Here is a 17,835-nt window from a genome sequence, read left to right as displayed (position 1 = left end):
TGGGGAACCCTGTCTGCTTCGGGTGGTGGCCACGTTCCAAGGGCAACAGGAGAGGCCAGCCCTAGTGAGCAGGTGTCTCTCAAGTCTCTGCCATGTCACATTCGCTACCTCGTTGGCCAAAGCAAGACACAGCCCAGCCCAGAGTCCAGAAACCAAGAAGGAATCCACCTCTTGATGAAAGGAGCTGCAAAAATTATGCAGGGACAGGAGGAACCCCTAAAATGACATCAGCAAATGACATCTGTTTTAATTTTTTCTTTAAAAAATCAGCACGTATTTTCCCACCTCTGAACTCTTACCAAAATTAGCTTAAGATTAGACCTCGTGTATATTTATAGAACAGTTCTGTGCAAATCTATTTCAGAGTTCCCCAGAACTTTATTGCCTAGGCTAAGGATTCCTTTAGACCTGCTGCCAAACCCAGATAATCATTAACCACCCCAGTAACACGCCGCTTCACCGGATTAAGGAAAGAAAAGAAGGTATGAGCTAAGAAGTGACGTCAGCCTTGTTTTAGGTATTTTTCCGCCCCAGGATGGTGAGCCTGCCTTTTCCATCTTTGAATGCACTGTCTTTGTAGGAACGGTCAGGGGAAGGTGAATGACCTCGTGCAGGTGGTCTGCAAAGATGGGAGGGCTTGTCCCGTGTCTCTGGGGCTCCAGGCCCCATTTTAATGGTTTGTTTTGACCCGGAGGAGTGGCACAGAGTTCCAGAGTATTTGGAAGGGTCCTTCATGTGGCTCTGTGGCCCCTTCCCAAGCACCCCAGCCCCACCAGATTGCTGGTCCCCTGCCACTCACTGTCTCTACCCGCTCACCTTCCCTAACCACTGTCCTGAGATCGCCCGGCACTGCTGTCTTCCCACTGGGCTTCCGGCTCTGTCTTGTGTCCTGAAGTGCCCGGCAGTGTCCTGGCCACCAGACCCAGAGCCAGGGAAGGAGTGCGGGGGCCACGCTGCCAGGGGATCAGGGTTGACATGAAAATTGCTGGAGTCAGGAAATTCCAGGGCCCTTCAGTCATTTGGGAAGACATTTGACCTAAGAGGCCCGGGGTGGGGGGATCAGGTTCCCTTCATGTCAGGAGGGATTGAGGTTCCTGTCAGGAACTGGCCTGGCAGGGAGGCGTCCGACTCCTCCACTCTGTGGGCAGAGCCTGAATGGTTCTGTCTAACCCTTTCTAATAACTAGATTGGAATTAAGCGCCACTCACCGCCTATTTGCCTTGTCACTTTCTTTCGTAACTGTTAACTTAGTTATCCCTGACAAGACTGAAGCCTGCGTTTGGTGTACCCATCAATTTGTAACTGAAGCCGAACTCCAAAGTACCAAGGGGTTTTTACTGTTCATGCGTCAGTCCAGCCCAGTAGCTTTTCCTGCTCCTTGGCTCACGTGATGGTTTACAAGTTAATTGTGCATCTGGGGTGTGGTGATGGCGGGGCTCATATCGTGGAATGCAGTGGCCAGCGTGTGCGGATTCGTTTGGCATCTTCACAGGCTGCCTGAATTGCGGGGACCCCTTTGTGCACAAGGGGAGCAAGCTGACCTTGCCCCCTTCCTATAGCCATACTGTAAGCCCCACTTTCAAGGGACTAAAGGGCAGAGAGTCATTGTTTCTGTTTTAGTTGAAGGACTTGCACAAATCGCCCAGCTGTTAATTATGGAGGCAGGGTCGTGATACCTGGCTTAGGAAGTCAGGTAGCCTTTCTGCTGGAAGGGGAATGTCCTGTCTGATAGAGGATGCTTGGGTCTTGGGGGCTGTGGATGCTAATTACAGCTGAAGGAATACAACTGAAGGTGAACTTCCACACATTTTGACAGTTGGTTTACGTGGGTTTTCATTCTCTTCTGTGTTCTATTAATGTGTCGTACTTGCTTGACAAAATGATCTTTGAAGAAAGGAAGCCCGTATGTGTTCCTTGGTACACAGCCCATGCCTAACATATAATTTTATTAAAATTGAACCATGGAAATGGCAGTAGCTACTGATGCCCTGAATGTGAGGAGAGGAATCATGAGAACAGGCAGTTCTGTTAAGGTTTTGGGATTCTGTGGTTTTGGAGGCTGGGGAGGTTGGGGGGGGGTCCTGCTGTGATTTGGGGATGCTGGGAGCATGAGGAGGCAGGTACCTGGTGGGTCAGGGTGAGCAGTGGGGCCAACCAGGTATTCACCCCAGCTGCTGGGAATAAAATCAGGAGGTATGGAGTGAAGAGGATGTGGAAAATAACCATGGTTGCTGGTAAGAATGGTGGCTCAGATGGTAAAGAATCTGCCTGCAGTGCAGGAGACCTGGGTTCGATCCCTGGGTTGGGAAGATCCCTTGGAGAGGAAAATGGTAACCCACTCCAGTAATCCCATGGACAGAGGAAGCTGGTTGGGGGTGGGGCACTATAGTCCGTGGTATCACAAAGAGTTGGACACGACTGAGCGACTAACATTTATTCATGTCTGCTGGCCCCTAGTATCCGCATCTGCTCCAGCTAAGGAGAAGAGCACAGGACTGGGGGAAGGGTGAGGGCTGAACTTCTAGGACAGGGTGACTCAGCCTTTCATCCACTCCCTGCTAGTGTCCACTTGAGGTGCCTCAAGTTGATGACCTGGGAGGGCCAGAAGCAGCATGTGCTGAAGCTGGTCTGGGTGGTTCGAGAGGGAATTTTGTTCAATGCAGTCATTATGCAAAATTAAATTATCCTGTATATATATATTCAATGAACAAAAGTTATTAGTATATTAGAAACAAAGGTAAAAATATTCAAATATATACACCTAAGTATATACTATATATATATATATATCTGAATCACTTTGCATTACACCTGGAACTAATAATATTGTGAGCCAACTGTACCTCAAAAAAGTACTCAAAACATGTTACTTTCTAATTGTTTCATTGCATTGGGAGTTACTTTCATCTCCTGAATCTGTATGATAAAAATACTATATGCTGGTGAGCTGCTGTGTATCTCTTTTTAGGTCCACACTCAGTGACTTCACACTGGTAGCTTGAAACCGGCCATGGTGGGAATATTTGTACCACATATGCATGCACATCTCTTCTCCCTGTACAACAGAGCAGCAGTAATTCCTCTCCAACTCAGTTCTCTCTGTCTGGCTTGAGTGTGGACCACAGCCTCTAAATGGCTTCAACCCCCTCGAGGGGAACCAGAAACTCTATCCAAAAGCTTCCTTCTTTGGACTCGCACAGTTCACATTTCCAAGGATGGAGGCAAAAGAAATTACCATAGCTTAAAGTGCTTTTGGTCTTCCCAGGTGGCTCAGTGGTAAAGAATCCTGTCAATGCAGGAGATGCAGTTTTGATCCCTGAGTCGGGAAGATCCTCTGGAGGAGGAAATGGCAACCCACTCCAGTATTCTTGCCTGGTAAATCCCAGACAGAGGAGCCTGGCGGGATACAGTCCACGGGGTCTCAGAGAGTCAGACATTCCTTAGCGACTGAGCACGCAAAGGGCTTTCAGTTTCCTTGTCTGCTAGTCTGTTGATGATATGTGGGATTAAAAATGAGCAGAAGTGTTGATACTGTCAACAGAATGGACCACAAAAGCTTTATTAGTTGAACATGCCAGTAGGAGTTAAAAGAAAGAATGAGCTGCAGTGATTACAGCTCTATGTACACAAGGACCAGTGGACATGGTAACATTTCCTTGTCTAATTAGAATTTCCACCTAAGAATGATAAAGGCTGATTTTAGTCCGCAGGAGACCCAAGCCCAGGAGATACCTTCTGCAGGAAATCCTCTGCTTCTGTAAGCAGGGAAACCAGCTCCCTGGGTGTCCCCCCAAAGCTTAGGCATACCTCCCCTGAGTGTTCCCCCAAACCCTGGGTGCACCTCTGCCATCAGAGTACAGTGAGTTTGGCTCATTGGGCCCCAGCTTTCTCAGATCAGATTGCCCATCTGTAAAGTGCCAGTCAAGAATGTTGACCCTCACCAGCATGCCTTTAATAGTTTGTTATTAGAGAAATAAAACAAGTGAATCAAATAGGATTAACCCCTTCAAATGATTTAACTATTTCTTACAAATAACAAAGAACAAATTCCTTTCATTCTGTTGAGGATAACCAGAAACGTGGAGCTGTGGGGGTCTCTGCAAGAATTAGCAGCTTGTTATAGATGCTGATTCTGGACAAGTTGACAGTCTTTGTTTCTCCTATTCAGGATAATAAGCAAAGCTTTTCCATCAAAGGAGACTAATTCCTTGTTTGAAATCTCCCTTATAGCAGGAGGATTAGCAGGCCTTTACCTAGATGTTTTGAAGTAGCCACCTATTTGCCTCCACTTCTCTCTAGTCTCCTGGCATTTTGGAATAAGAGCTTTAACTCATCAAGTGGATGCATAATAAGAGCCACCCTTACTGAGAAATGAAGCATGAAGTTATATACTTGGATTTTCTCATAATGTTCATCTTTGGTTAAAATTGCTTTCCTGTATTTTTAAGTGTATGGATTCTAAATGTCATGTCATGCTGGCTAATTGAAACAGCCTCAAAGTCTTAATGACTTACTAGAGCAAAGGCTCATGTCTTGCTCTTGTCACTGTCCAGGATGGGTCAGTGGGGGCTGGGCAGCACAATGCTGCCTTCCATGCAGTGATGTGGGGACCTGAGCTGCTTCTATCTGGGGTCTGCTGGTTTCTAGACTTGAGAGTCCTCTCTGGCTCCTCTATATTTGGCCACAGGCACGAGAAGAAAGGTGTACGGTTGGGTAGGAGTGTTTTGGCCAGGCCTGTTGGTATTCTTCCCTTTCACCTATATTCCAGTGGTCAGTATTCAGTTACCCAGCAATAGCCCAACTATAAACCTGGGCTACATGGTCTCTGTCCCCAGGAGGAAAGGGAATGGCGTTGGCAAGCTTGCAGCATTACCTTGGCCAGACCAGAACACTCAGATCACCAAAGTTGCATTTTGTGAGTGTATTTTCAAGTCCTCAGAAGGTCTCTGGCCATAGAGCAGATGCAGAGCATAGTGGTCAAGAGCATGACCTCAATTCAGATTCCCTGAATTCAAATCCCACCTCCATCACTTATCAGATATGACAAGTGTCTTAGTCTGTCTCTGTGACTCAGCTTTCTCATTGTGAAATGGGGATAACAAAGGAAATCACTAGAGTTTGTATGAGAATAGATGATGTAACATGTAAAATGCTTAGAATTACGAATGGATGTAATTAACAACATATAGATTTGTTAATGGACTTCCCAGGTGGCTCAGTAGTAAAGAATCTGCTTGCTAATGCAGGAGATGCAGGTTTGATTCTTGGGTCAGGAAGATCCCCTGGAGAAGAAAATGGCAACCCATTCCAGTATTCTTGCCTACGAAATTCCAAAATTCCGTAGACAGGAGCCTGGTGGACTACAATCCATGGGGTTGCAGAGAGCTGGACACAACTTATCGAATGAACAATGACAACAAGTATTTATTAAATAAATTTTCTAAAAATGAGACTAGTAATAAAGAGACCTAGTGTCCTTTTTGGTGAGTTGTAGTTCGAATATATTGCCATTCAGATAAGGCAATGGTACCCCACTCCAGTACTCTTGCCTGGAAAATCCCATGGGTGAAGGAGCCTGGTAGGCTGCAGTCCATGGGGTCGCTAAGAGTCGGACACGGCAGAGCGACTTCACTTTCACTTTTCACTTTCATGCATTGGAGAAGGAAATGGCAACCCACTCCAGTGTTCTTGCCTGGAGAATCCCAGGGATGGGGGAGCCTGGTGGGCTGCCGTCTCTGGGGTCGCACAGAGTCGGACACGACTGAAGTGACTTAGCTTAGCTTAGATGAAGAATGTTTCTTTTTGTTCATTTGTAAAAATGTTTATTGAGCAACTATTAATTATAATGGAACAAACCTGACCATAGAATCTGAGCAAGTAGGCTGCTCACTGGGTCAAAGGAAACAGCATGTTTTCTCCACCAAATTTGCCTTTTAAATTCTGTGTCTCTCAATCCATGGTCCCATTGGCATCTTAGTTTCCACTCTCCAAATCCATGGCTTCTTCTGGGCCCCTGAGAGTGGAAGGTGACATTGGCCCAGTGCCTCTCCTCCCCTGGCCATGTCTTATAGGTCCTGTCTATGTCATTCACATAGTGGGTATGATTTCTGTCTACCTGTTATGCAGTTTGCTTCCAATCTGTTTATATGAACATCCTACCTCTTCCATTAGGATCCAGATTTGGGGATAATGCATGGTTTTATTGATTTATTTTAAAATACTGATTGATCAGTTAGGCTGTGCTGGGTCTTAGTTACGACATGTGGGATCTTTAGTTGTGGCATATGGGATCTAGTTCCCTAACCAGGGATCAAACCTCGGCCCGCTGCACTGGGAGCGTGGAGTCTTAGCCTCTGGACCACCAGGGAAGTTCCAGATAATGGTTGATTTCAGAAAACACACGAGGGCAACTGGAAGTGATTTCTGGGTTCCAGCCCCCACCACAGCAGCAGGCTGGGCTTAACAGGCTCTTTCTCTTGCAGCTGGACGACTGCACCCTGCAGCTCTCCCACAATGGTACTTACCTGGACTTGGAGGCCACCCTGGCCGAGCAACGGGACGAGTTAGAAGGCTTCCAGGATGACGCTGGGTAAGAGTGACTGCTGTCCCTGCCAGCTGGTCCCGACCCTCCACGAAATGAGGCTTCATTGAGGCCTTCAAATATTTTGGAGAAATCACCATAGCTTTCACCTTGTCTCACTCACAGTCACACAAAAGGACTCACCAGTAGTAACTGCAGACTCTCTGAATTTGAGTAGCTCTTCTTGGTAAGGTTACTCAGGGGTTGAGAATTTCTGGTGTAGTTAATTAAGCATGTGATATTTACATTCAAAGTTTCTTTTTAAACCAAATGTAGTTAAATTAATATTTTCCAGATTTTAGTGGATTGACAACTATTTTATACATTGTTTTTGTTGATAACTACTGGATATTTAGTTTTTTGGCAGATGCCCCTTTAGATCGTTTTATACTGTATCATCTTTTGAACTCATTAGTGGAAAAAATAATTATTAATTATGTTAGTTAATATCAAGTTACTTTTAGCCTATACCTAGAATTGCTTAGTATTTCTGATTGCTGTGAGTCTGAATAAAGCAATTCATATAAAAAACCAGAAATATATACAGAAAGCAAAGCCACTGTAGGAATATACCCATACAATTAGCCATTCCTATATTTATTAGATTATTTTTTCAAGTGATTGTTTTATTCTCTTCCAGATTTTTTTAACTTTTCGTGTCAAAATGATTTTTAACTCCCAGAAGAGTTGAAAGTAAAGCACTGACTTTTCCAAATAACCCTTTACCCAGCTTCCCATGATGTTAACATATTACATAACCAATGCAAATTTGCCCAAACCAAGACATTAATATTTGTAAAATACTATTATGTATTTATTAGATTATCAAAATATACTTTGGATGGGCCCCTGCACCTCCCTTTCTATTCCTCATTCATCCAGAACCAAATCTCTCTCTGATTTTATCACCTTCCTCCTTAGAAACCTTCAAAGGCTCCCTCTTCCTTTCCAAATAATGCCCAGCCATCTATGCCTGCTATTCAGGGATCTCTTCAAAAATTCTTTTGAGGCAACCTTTCCTGAGTTAAAAATGTACTGCAGTCAAATGAATATTATCTGAGAGTGCTGATTTTCATGAGTGGCTCAAAAAATGAGGAAAAGTGGGAGCCTTCATGGTGCTGCTTTCCTGACACCAGAATATATTGATGACTTCCCAAGTTTCCTCTGCTTAAATACCTATCACAAGTTATGGTCCTCTCCCCATTAACGGTCCCCTTAATTATTCCTCTTCTCTGCTGCTAAAATTCTCCTAGATCAGAACTGGGCCTGCCTGAATACGCAGCCTAGCCTTTTCTCAACACATTAGAGGCACTTAGCGTACACTAGGAGCCAGTGAACAGAGGAGCCCAGAATGGATTCCTGAGTGCCATGCGCTTGAGCACCAGGATCAGGGTCCTCGGTTGGAACCCAGTCAAGTTCTCTCAGGATGCCCTTCCTGTCTCCTGAGTGGATTCAGAAGCCATGAAAAGACCTGGGAAATGCCATAGGCTGTACACACATGAGGGGTATCTCTATTAAGTCACGTCAAATTCTGCTCATCATCATTTTAAAAAATTACATTGTTAAGACTGAAAGATTTGGGGAAATTCCTTTGCTATAGTTTTTACCAAGTATTTGACAATGACATTCTTTTATTTAAGATGTCAGCATTAGGTTGCATGACAGTCTAATGGGATGACTTCATGTTTCATTGATCAAATAGATCTCAGGTGTGTTATGAGTAGATCATTGCCAATTTGAAAAATGTCCCTAGTGCTGTTGTGCTTGAAAACCATGACCTGTCTGATATTTTTCTTTCTTATCAAAACACGACTAGTTTGGAAGTGACAGCTTGGAAAAAAATGTTAATAGCTAAGAGTCTCAAGAGTTAAGAGTGGGGAAGAAAATAACCTTATGAAGCACCTGATATGCCAACCACATGCCGTTATTCATGGCATGTTTGTTTACTGGTTCATTTCCTTAATAGGCACAAACATGGGATTGGATTTTCTCATCTCCATGTTTCATTTGAAACAACTGAGGGCCAGGAGTTCAATTACATGTCCAGGGAGGCAGAGATGGTAGAAGGTGGAGCAACGTTTGACCGTAGGTGTGACTAGTTCCCAAGTCCATGCTCCTCTGCCATCCCAGGAGCTTCTGGAATATACATTTCAGGTTCTCCTGAGGATGTACATTGGCACCCGAGGGGACATACAGTTGGTTCATGCAAGGACTTCCTCAGTTCCAGGCTAATAACTATCTGTAGCTGGAGCAGCACCTGCTGCAGGGTGGCTCCATCCCCTGGTCCTGAGGCTACAGCTCATATTATAAACATGGTGTCCAGATGTCAGCTTTTTTGCAGCCATGCCTAGAGAGCCAGGGAGCCTGCTGCAAGCCCCCCAAAGCAGATCCTGGGGCTAACCTTCTCACCTTGTTCCCTTCTGAGCCATCACCTGACCATGGGTCCATCCGACAGGGGCAGCCTTGACCACATTTCTCCACCCTCATGGCATGGGGTGCTGGGGAAACAAGTTATGGCAAGATGAGAAGGCGGGACTCATGACGTGGGAAACCGCAAACACTGGGGAGGGAGGGGGTGGCCCAGAGGAGGTCGGGTAGCTGCACGTTTGACTGCTGGGTCCCAAACCCACCCCAGAATGGGGTTTCTATCTGAAATAGTCTTCATTTGTGGGATTCAGCCTTTGTCCTCTGGATGACTTTCCTGTTTATCTGGAAGAGTGTGAAGAAGCTACCTCTCCTGGTCTCTGGTTGGGAGAGCCCCTGGGCTTGGCCTGGGCTGCAGAAGACAGGCCGGGATGGTGCTGTCCTGGCATTGCCGGGTCACTTTGGTGATCCCCGGGTCCTGAGCACGTCCGTGAACACTGGTGGCGTGTGGTGAGTTACTGGGTGTTGGCTGGAAGCAGCGTGATGGTGGAGGCTTCCTGCACAGGAGGGAGGTCTCTGGGTGCATCTGCAGGGTACACTTGCACTGAGTGGCCCTCCTGGGTCTTTTCTTAGAAGCTTGGCATTTGGCAGAGTCTGTGTGCCTGAGAGCTCATGCCTCCCTCAAACAGGAGTTAAAATATAATTTCCTCCTGGTTAAGAATTGCCCTTGTGAAGCGTGAAAAGGGCAAATGAAACCATTCTGTTTCTTGATTTTTTTTGTTGTTGTTGTTGTTAAATTGTAGGAAAATACCTGCTCACGCTGTGGCCACTCAATGAAGATGGGTGGCAGGCTGTGTGGAGATGGTGGTGGTGTCAGTTGTGTGTGTTCAGAGTCAGTTTTTCTTGCTGGAAGGAGCTGGTTTCTTTGTTCTTGTCCATTACCCTGCTCTTTTCTGCCAGGACTAAAATTTAACTTACCCCTTGTTTATAATGATCACTCAGACTATATAGCTAGTTGGAGAAGAGGAGAAAGACCTTCAAAAGTACAAGGACAAAGCAATTATCATGCTAGCAGAGTAAAGCCAGGTCTTTTTATTGCCTTCCAAAGCCAGCGAAGTGAGTAGGCACAGCAGGGGCCAGTGGAAATTGAAGCCCCTGGGTTATTATTCCCGACTCTGCCATTGTGTGACATGGGGCAAGTCATTCTACCTCTGATGAGAGTTTATAAAATTTATTTATAAAATGAGGACAATGTTACCCACTCCCGTTTCCCTCCTTGTATAAGCAGTGACCCCAACAGAGTCTCAGGGCCTTAACCTCAGGGCTGTGTGACTATGGGAAGGTTACTTTACCTCTTTGAGCCTTGGTTTCCTTCTAAGTGCGGATAATATATATGCGATAATCATATATTATGATTATAATATAACCATCATACTGCCTCCTTGGGTTGTTGTGAGGTAAAATATGATGATGTATCTAAAACATTAAGCTGGTTCCCAGCATGTAATACAGACCCAAAGCTAGTAGCTTTAGCTATAGTTATAGTTGTAATTTGAGATCATGCACTGATATGGGAGTCATTGGGTTTTAGGACGGGACGGGGTCTATGCTGAGCTCTCATGCGGAGAGCTCATTGTTAGGAAAACCAAGGCTGGAGCCTTGCCCGTGGGGCAGAGGTGGCCCAGATTCTGCCTCCCCCAGCCCCCCAGCCCTGGACCTTGTTGCTCAGTCCCCCTCCCTGCCTCTGAAAGGAAAGGCACACTGGGGGCTGTCACAGAGAAACGGGGTTGGAGGTTAGTCCTGAAGGTGAGAGGGTGGGGTTTTGCCAAGGTAGCGAGGGCCGCAGGTCGGGGTGTGGTAGACCTGTGAGTGGGCCTGAGAAGCCCCGGGCTTCAGGGACGCTGGGGGGACCTGCGTGGTTGTTGGGCACGTCCCCAGGTGCTCCTGACCTGGAGGAACCCTGGACACTCACCTGTGCTTCTCTGGACTCCCCTCAGGCCTTCACTAGAGGGTCAGCGCTGAGACAGTGCTTCTTGCTCGGTTTTCTCATCCTGTGTCCACAGCACTGTGGGGGTGGGAAGGTCAGGTGAGATGAGACCCTGAGGAGTGGGGGTGGGGAGAACGCAGTGTGAGCCTCAGAAATGAAGGATGTGAGGCCTGGGGGTGGGAAGGGCTGTGAGGAAGCTCATTCACAGGGGCAGGTGGGCCCCCACCCCACCCTGCCAGCCCCCATGCTTGGGGGGTGCGGAGGAGTTTGGGGAGAGCTCTTGTTTGACTCTTAGACACCCAGCTTCTCAGCCTGCAGGACGTGAGCCCTGAGGATCCATGTGTGTGTAGCAGGGGTCCAGGAACCCCTGAGATGTCTGCAGTTTGTTGGGTATGCAGGGTTTTGGGGTGGAGAAGGGTTTCATGGCCTTTCATCGGATACTCAAAGAGTTCTTTACTTTTCAAAATGTCAAGCTGGAAGGAATAAGAAGCCATTTTCCCTCCTTACTGTCTGATACAAAAGTTAACCTATGACATCTCTGTTGAAGTTTCCTTGGCATCTGGACCTGGTAGAAAGGGAAATCACTAAAATATATTTTAAACCTAAATCTAAAAACCTGCAGAACTCATCAAACCAAACCAAACCACAAACAAAAACTTTAACAAAAGAGAGATTCTGGTTAAAGGTGTGGGTGGGATGCAGTAAAGGGTTTTCCTCCACTTTTCCTCTTAAGCCAGAAGAGGTTGTTGTCTGAGGTTCTCTTGGCAAATCACCAAAGAGTTAAGGGTCTCCCGTCTTCTCGGGAGAAGTGCAAGGCTTGGACTGCAGACCATCAGCCCTGCTTTGGTTACGGTGGAGGAATTGGGAGGGTGGTTTCAGTGCTGAGCTGAGCAGTGCAGCCCAGAGGCCCCTGCACACCTGTTCTGGATCAGCGCTAGACCAGAGCCTCCAATTACCCTGGGAGAAAGCCACTTAGAGGTGCTCGGACAAGACAAATGAGCTTCCATGCCGATTGGACAGTGGAACTGGCGTGGCTACAAGTTCCCTCGAGTGCCAAATTGTGCGATAGGACAGACATGGTGACAGGTGGGCGTCAGGGCGCCCAGGTGGGTTCTGGGCTTTCTGATGTGGGTTGGACTCAGAAGAAAACTGACCTGCAAAGAGGGAGCTCTCCCAGAACCCCTCCAATGACAGAGCAGGGAGGCTGCAGTCAGTGTGGCCCACTGTGAGGGGGGAAGGGAGTGACCTAATGGGTCTGAACCTGGTGGCCAAGGAAGGCAGGTGTCCTGGGGCCTGGGCCAGTGAAGGAATCTGTAGATATGATGCTCGTTGAGGGAGGGAAACAGGAGAAGAAAATGGACACATGCCATTAGGTGGATGGTATACAGATGATGGACTACTTAGAGAATTAGGGAGGTTATGGGGGGCAATTTGGGGAGGGGGAGAAGAGGTTTATACATGTTAATCTGGGATTATGTCAAGCTACCCTCAAGTTGCAAGGTGGCCAGGTGAGAAATATTGGCCTGGGACTCAGGTGAGAAACATCAAGGCCCAGAGAGATTGGGGGTGATCTCTTGGAGGGAGTTAAAAGCCCAAAACTTCTCTAAAATTTGAAGTCTATTTAAAAAAATTAACATTTAAGTATTTTTATTTTGGGGGGAGCAGCACCATGTGGCACGTGGAATCTTAGTTCCCCAGCCGGAGATCAAACCCGTGCCCCATGCAGTGGAAGCACAGAGTCTTAACCACTGGACCACTGGGAAGTCCCAAGTCTGTTTTTTAAAAAGTTTGGATAATTAAGCCATTTCAAGGGTAATAAATTGATTACAAGATGCTCTTAGGAACCCAGGCTTCTTTTATCTTTCTGATCTGTTATCCTGATGATATAGCTTTCATCTTTCATGCTTCATCATAGTTACAATATGGCTCTCCCACCAGCATCTCATCAAGCCAGGAAGTTGTATGTTGAATACGGTACAGTTTTCCGTGATGTAAACAAGAGATTCCAAATTATGGCAGTTTATGTATAAAGGTAAAAATTTCTTTCCTGTGTAAGAGTCCAACTATACATAGTCTTCCTTGGGACTGGTAGAGCAGCCATTCATCCTCAAAATGAGAATTCCACCTCTGTGTCTAAAGTTGTTGCTTCAGCTTTTCCCTTTTCATCTGTATCCTAGCTTCCAGAAAGATAGAAATGGACAGAGAGAGTGCATGTCCTTTCCTTGGGCACATAGCTTTCCCTTGCATGGCACTGGCCAAAACTTAGGTTCATGATCATGAATGGCGGGCTTCAGTCAGTTCAGTTCAGTTCAGTCACTTAGTCGTGTCCGACTCTTTGTGACCCCATGGACTGCAAGCCAAGCTTCCCTGTCCATCACCAACTCCCAGACCTTGCTCAAACTCATGTCCATAGAGTTGGTGATGCCATCAACCATCTCATCCTTTGTTGTCCCCTTTTCCTCCTGCTTTCAGTCTTTCCCAGTGAGTCAGTTCTTCACATTAGGTGACCAAAGTATTAGAGCTTGAGCTTGAGCTTCAGCATCAGTCCTTCCAATGAATATTGGGGATTTCCTTTAGGATTGACTGGTTGGATCTCCTTGCTGTCCAAGGGACTCAACAGTCTTCTCCAATACCACAGTTCAAAAGCATCTTTGGCACTCAGCTTTATTTATGGTCCAACTCTCACATCCACACATGACTACTGGAAAAACCATAGCTTTGACTAGACAGACTTTTGTTAGCAAAGTAATGTCTGTGGTTTTTAATATGCTGTCTAGGTTGGTCATAGCTTTTCTTCCAAGGAGCAAGCATCTTTTAATTTCATGGCTGCAGTCACCCTCTGCAGTGATTTTGGAGCCCAAAAAATAATCTCTCTCACTGTTTCCATTGTTTCCCCATCTTTTTGCCATGAAGTGATGGGACCAGATGCCATGATCTTCTTTTTTTGAATGTTGAGTTTTTTAAGCCAGCTTTTTCACTCTTCTCTTTCACTTTCATCAAGAGGCTCTTTAGTTCCTCTTCACTTTCTGCCATAAGGGTGGTATCATCTACATGCCTGAGGTTATTGATATTTCTCCTGGCAATCTTGATTCCAGCTTATGCTTCATTCAGCCCAATATTTCACATGATGTACTCTGCACCTAAGTTAAATAAGCAGGGTGACGGTATACAGCCTTCATGTACTCCTGTCTGTTGTTCCATGTCCAGTTCTAACTGTTCCTTCTTGACCTGCATACAGATTTCTCAGGAGGCAGGTCAGGTGGTCTGATATTCCCATCTCTTGAAGAATTTTCCACAGTTTGTTGTGATCCACAGTCAAAGGCTTTGGCATAGTCAATAAAGCAGAAGTAGATGTTTTTCTGGAATTCTCTCACTTTTTCAGTGAGCCAACGGATGTTGGCAATTTGATCTCTGGTTCCTCTACCTTTTCTAAATCCAGCTTGATCATCTGGAAGTTCACAGTTCACGTACTGTTGAAGCCTGGCTTGGAGAATTTTGAGCATTACTTTACTAGCGTGTGAGATGAGTGCAATTGTGCGGTAGTTTGAGCATTCTTTGGCATTGCCTTTCTTTGGGATTGAAATGAAAACTGGCCTTTTCCAGTCCTGTGGCCAGTGCTGAGTTTTCCAAATTTTCTGGCAAATTAGATATGTTACCAAAGCATACTATTACCCTATATTGCAGACAAGGAAGCTGAGCCTCATAGAGGCTAAGTAGCTTGTCTAGGATCACACAGCTGGCTTCAAAGTTTATTCTTTTCACCTATACTGTCTCCTAGGGGAGACCAGAATGTATCTGGGGATGAATGCAGTGACTACCAGCTCTCTTGGACTTTGAGCTTCTGAGCAAATTAATCTTCCCTAGTACTACTCTTTAACTCACTGATGACTGCATTAAATCCTTCTTCATCCCCCAGACTGAGCACTGGCCGAGTCTCAGAGGTTCAGAAGCTTACTAAGAGGAAGCTTATCCTGGGGCAACTGCTGGGGGGGGCCCTGTCTCTGCTTCTGCTGCATTGTCCAATGTGTGTTTTCTACTCTTGACTGAAACCATAGCTTAGTTCAGTGGAGAAATATCTGGCAGCATTGATTCTGCTGTTGACTACAAGAAGAAGTCTTCAAGCCTTTGGCTCCATGCAACTCCATTCTCTTGAGCACAAGAGAATAACATAAGCACTTGTTCTTATATTGCAAAGACTTTATACGTTTTCTTACAAAAATATTTTCTTGAGAGACAGGGATAGGACTGAAACACACGGGTTTCTGCGAGACTTACTTGGTTAAACCGGATCTTCTTCCCGAGGCCATAGACATTATTGCAGAAGCTCATGTATTCTGAGAAAGCAGGAAGTTTGGGGGAAGTTCCTTCAGCGATAGTGCCGTCACGACCCTGGCACGTGTACCTTGGCTGAAGTCTCTTCTGATTGAATGTCTGTTTTAGTTCTCTCATCACTTGGGTGGCACTGGCCTTGGGTGTGGGCAGCTGATTGGCGTGGCTGCTCCCTTAGGCCTGTGATGTTTCTCTGGCAGTGGCTGTGCTGATAGGAATGGAATCTGAATCTCCCTGGGGAGCTTTAGGTCAAGTTAAACTGCCTTTGCCTCTTGGTCACCAGATTCTGGTAACTGATGCACTCCCATTTCACTCTGCTGCAAACAGGCAAACTTGGAAGGAGAGGCAGCTATGATACTGATCCAATAAGCCTGTATCAGGGAGAAAAAGACCATTAAAGTGCTTATGATGAACAGGCATTGACAGACTCTCACTGAGTTTAAGTTTTGGAACATGGAAATTCCATGAAGGCAGATACCAGGGTTTGTATTAATTAGGGTTTTCCAGAGAAATAGAACGAGTAAGATATGCCTGTCCATCTAGTCTAATATAGCTAGTCTGTCGGGAGAGATTTATTTCAAGTAATTGGCTCACACCATTTTGGAGACCAGCAATTTGAAATTTGTAGAGTGGGCCAGCAGGCTGGAAATTCAGGTAAGAATTGAGGTTGCAGTCTTGAGTCCAGAATATGCATGGCAGGCTCATGGGCAGGATTTATATGTTGCTGTCTTGAGACAGATGGTCCTTTGTGGATCTGACACAGAGTCCAGCACACACTAGTCACCAGTGAACATGTGTGGAGTGAGAGAATGCATGAGGGCACGCCCAGCTGGGAGGCAGCATCAGGGAGGTGGTAGGCGTACAGACTCTGGGGTCAGGCTGCCTGGGTTGGGTTCGAGCTCTGTCACTTTTTAATGTGACTTCAGCTATGTTGCATAACTCTTCTGGGCCACAATTTCCTGACTTTCAAAATGGCAATCATATTACCTACTTCATAGGAGTTTTCTGAAGACTAAATCTGTATAAATTAGTTGGAACCTCATCTGGCACATGATAAGCATTCCATAAATGTTAACAACTATTATGATTATTATTTGCTGAACCCAGACTGACATAGTATCCCACTGGGGAGAGGGGAAAGCATACCCGTGATTATTTAATTTTCCTCTGAAAATTTCAGCTGTGAAATAGAAGACAAGGGCATATTTACTAGAACAATGGGGATAAACTGATTATTTTTAAATGGATGAAATGATTATTTCTCTAAAAGAAGCTAAATGAATCAGCCAAAAGATTTTTAGGGTCAATAGTAGCAGCAAGATGGCATATGTAAAAGAAATGCATAACAATCAGCATTACCCAATTACAAAATACAGTGGTGGGAGGAGGGAATCTACCAAATTTGAGACCTTTTGATGGATGTTGTCTATACATTGATATTTGATGTAGATAAATAAAACATGGACATTATGTAATTCTTGGGTTCTTAGGATTAAACCTTATTTGGTCCTGTTTTATTATATTCATGTATTTTAAGTTTTGGTTTGTCAATTTTTTTTTTAAGATATTTCCATCTTAATTTTTTGTGTCCTTTTCTGTTAGATTTTAGTATTGAGGTTAAACCAGTTCCTTAAAACACCTGGGACACTTTTTATCCTTAGTAAACGCTGGAGAAGGTTATTGAGTGAGGCACTTGTGCAGCAAACGGCAGGATGATGCGAATGATGGAGGAGTCAGGGACTCTGCTGTCAGCCCAGGTCTGTTTCCATCAGTCACGTGACTTTATGCAGGTTACGTTATTACTACAAGCTTTGCTTCTCTGTCTGCACAATGGGCACAACAGTGGTACCCGCTCCAAAGGTAGGAGAAAGTCGGGGTTGGGGGAGATGAAGGACAACGTCTGTGGACCTGGGTGCACTCACCACCCCACGGCCTCTGCCTTGGCAGCCCCTCTCCTTTGCCATGGACTCCTGGGATCTGGCCCCTCATCCCCCGTCAAGGGGCTTCCACAGCCTTTAGTCTCAAATTCCACTCAGATTTCTTCCATCATTGGATTCTGTGCAAAGGGGCAAACAGGGAAGGAGGTGGCAATATCGAGACAAAGGATTTATAAGTGATAAAGACAACTTAAAAATATATAGGCCTTTTTTGTTCTATGCTCTCTCAAATTCCGTTCGAGTTTAACTTTACCAATCTAATTGCCTGTTTTCTCAACATATGAGCACAGAAAAGATGGCACCTCCAGAATGGTGGGCTAGTGGCTTCCTCAGAAAGACTGTGCTAGTTCTCATACAGGTGCCCGGATCCTTTGTGACCACGGGACTGGAGAATTCTGTGGGAAAACTGAAACACCTCCTCCAAACGAAGCTCTGTAGTTGTCTGAAGATAAAAGTAGGGGTTCTCAATGGGCCCTTCTGAACTTCTCCAGAACCCCTGAGGAATTCTGAACTATTTCCTCCTGCCATCCTGTGCTTCCTCCTCTCTGGGCATCTCAAGCATGTATTTTGTCTATTGCTCATTTATTTTTGACTTATAACTGCTGGTAACATGAGTTACAAAAAATCTTCCAGGTAAG

At 45.5% G+C, this 17,835-nt stretch overlaps 1 protein-coding gene across 7 annotated transcripts in view; it reads left to right on the top strand.

The window, feature by feature from the left end:
* The window catches only part of FHOD3 (formin homology 2 domain containing 3), a 524,125-nt gene that overhangs the window by 57,175 nt on the left and 449,115 nt on the right, over positions 1–17,835 (top strand). For all 7 annotated transcript variants that reach the window (XM_055559620.1, XM_055559619.1, XM_055559618.1 and 4 more), the window contains exon 2: positions 6,483–6,589. In XM_055559620.1, the coding sequence (XP_055415595.1) occupies positions 6,483–6,589 (107 nt within the window). The remainder of the gene's footprint in view (positions 1–6,482; positions 6,590–17,835) is intronic.

The sequence above is a fragment of the Bubalus kerabau genome, chromosome 21, assembly GCF_029407905.1.
Source record: "Bubalus kerabau isolate K-KA32 ecotype Philippines breed swamp buffalo chromosome 21, PCC_UOA_SB_1v2, whole genome shotgun sequence".
Classification (NCBI taxonomy): Eukaryota; Metazoa; Chordata; class Mammalia; order Artiodactyla; family Bovidae; genus Bubalus; species Bubalus kerabau.
The sequence above is the reverse complement of the archived record's forward strand: the minus strand, read 5'-3'. Positions and strand labels throughout refer to the sequence as shown.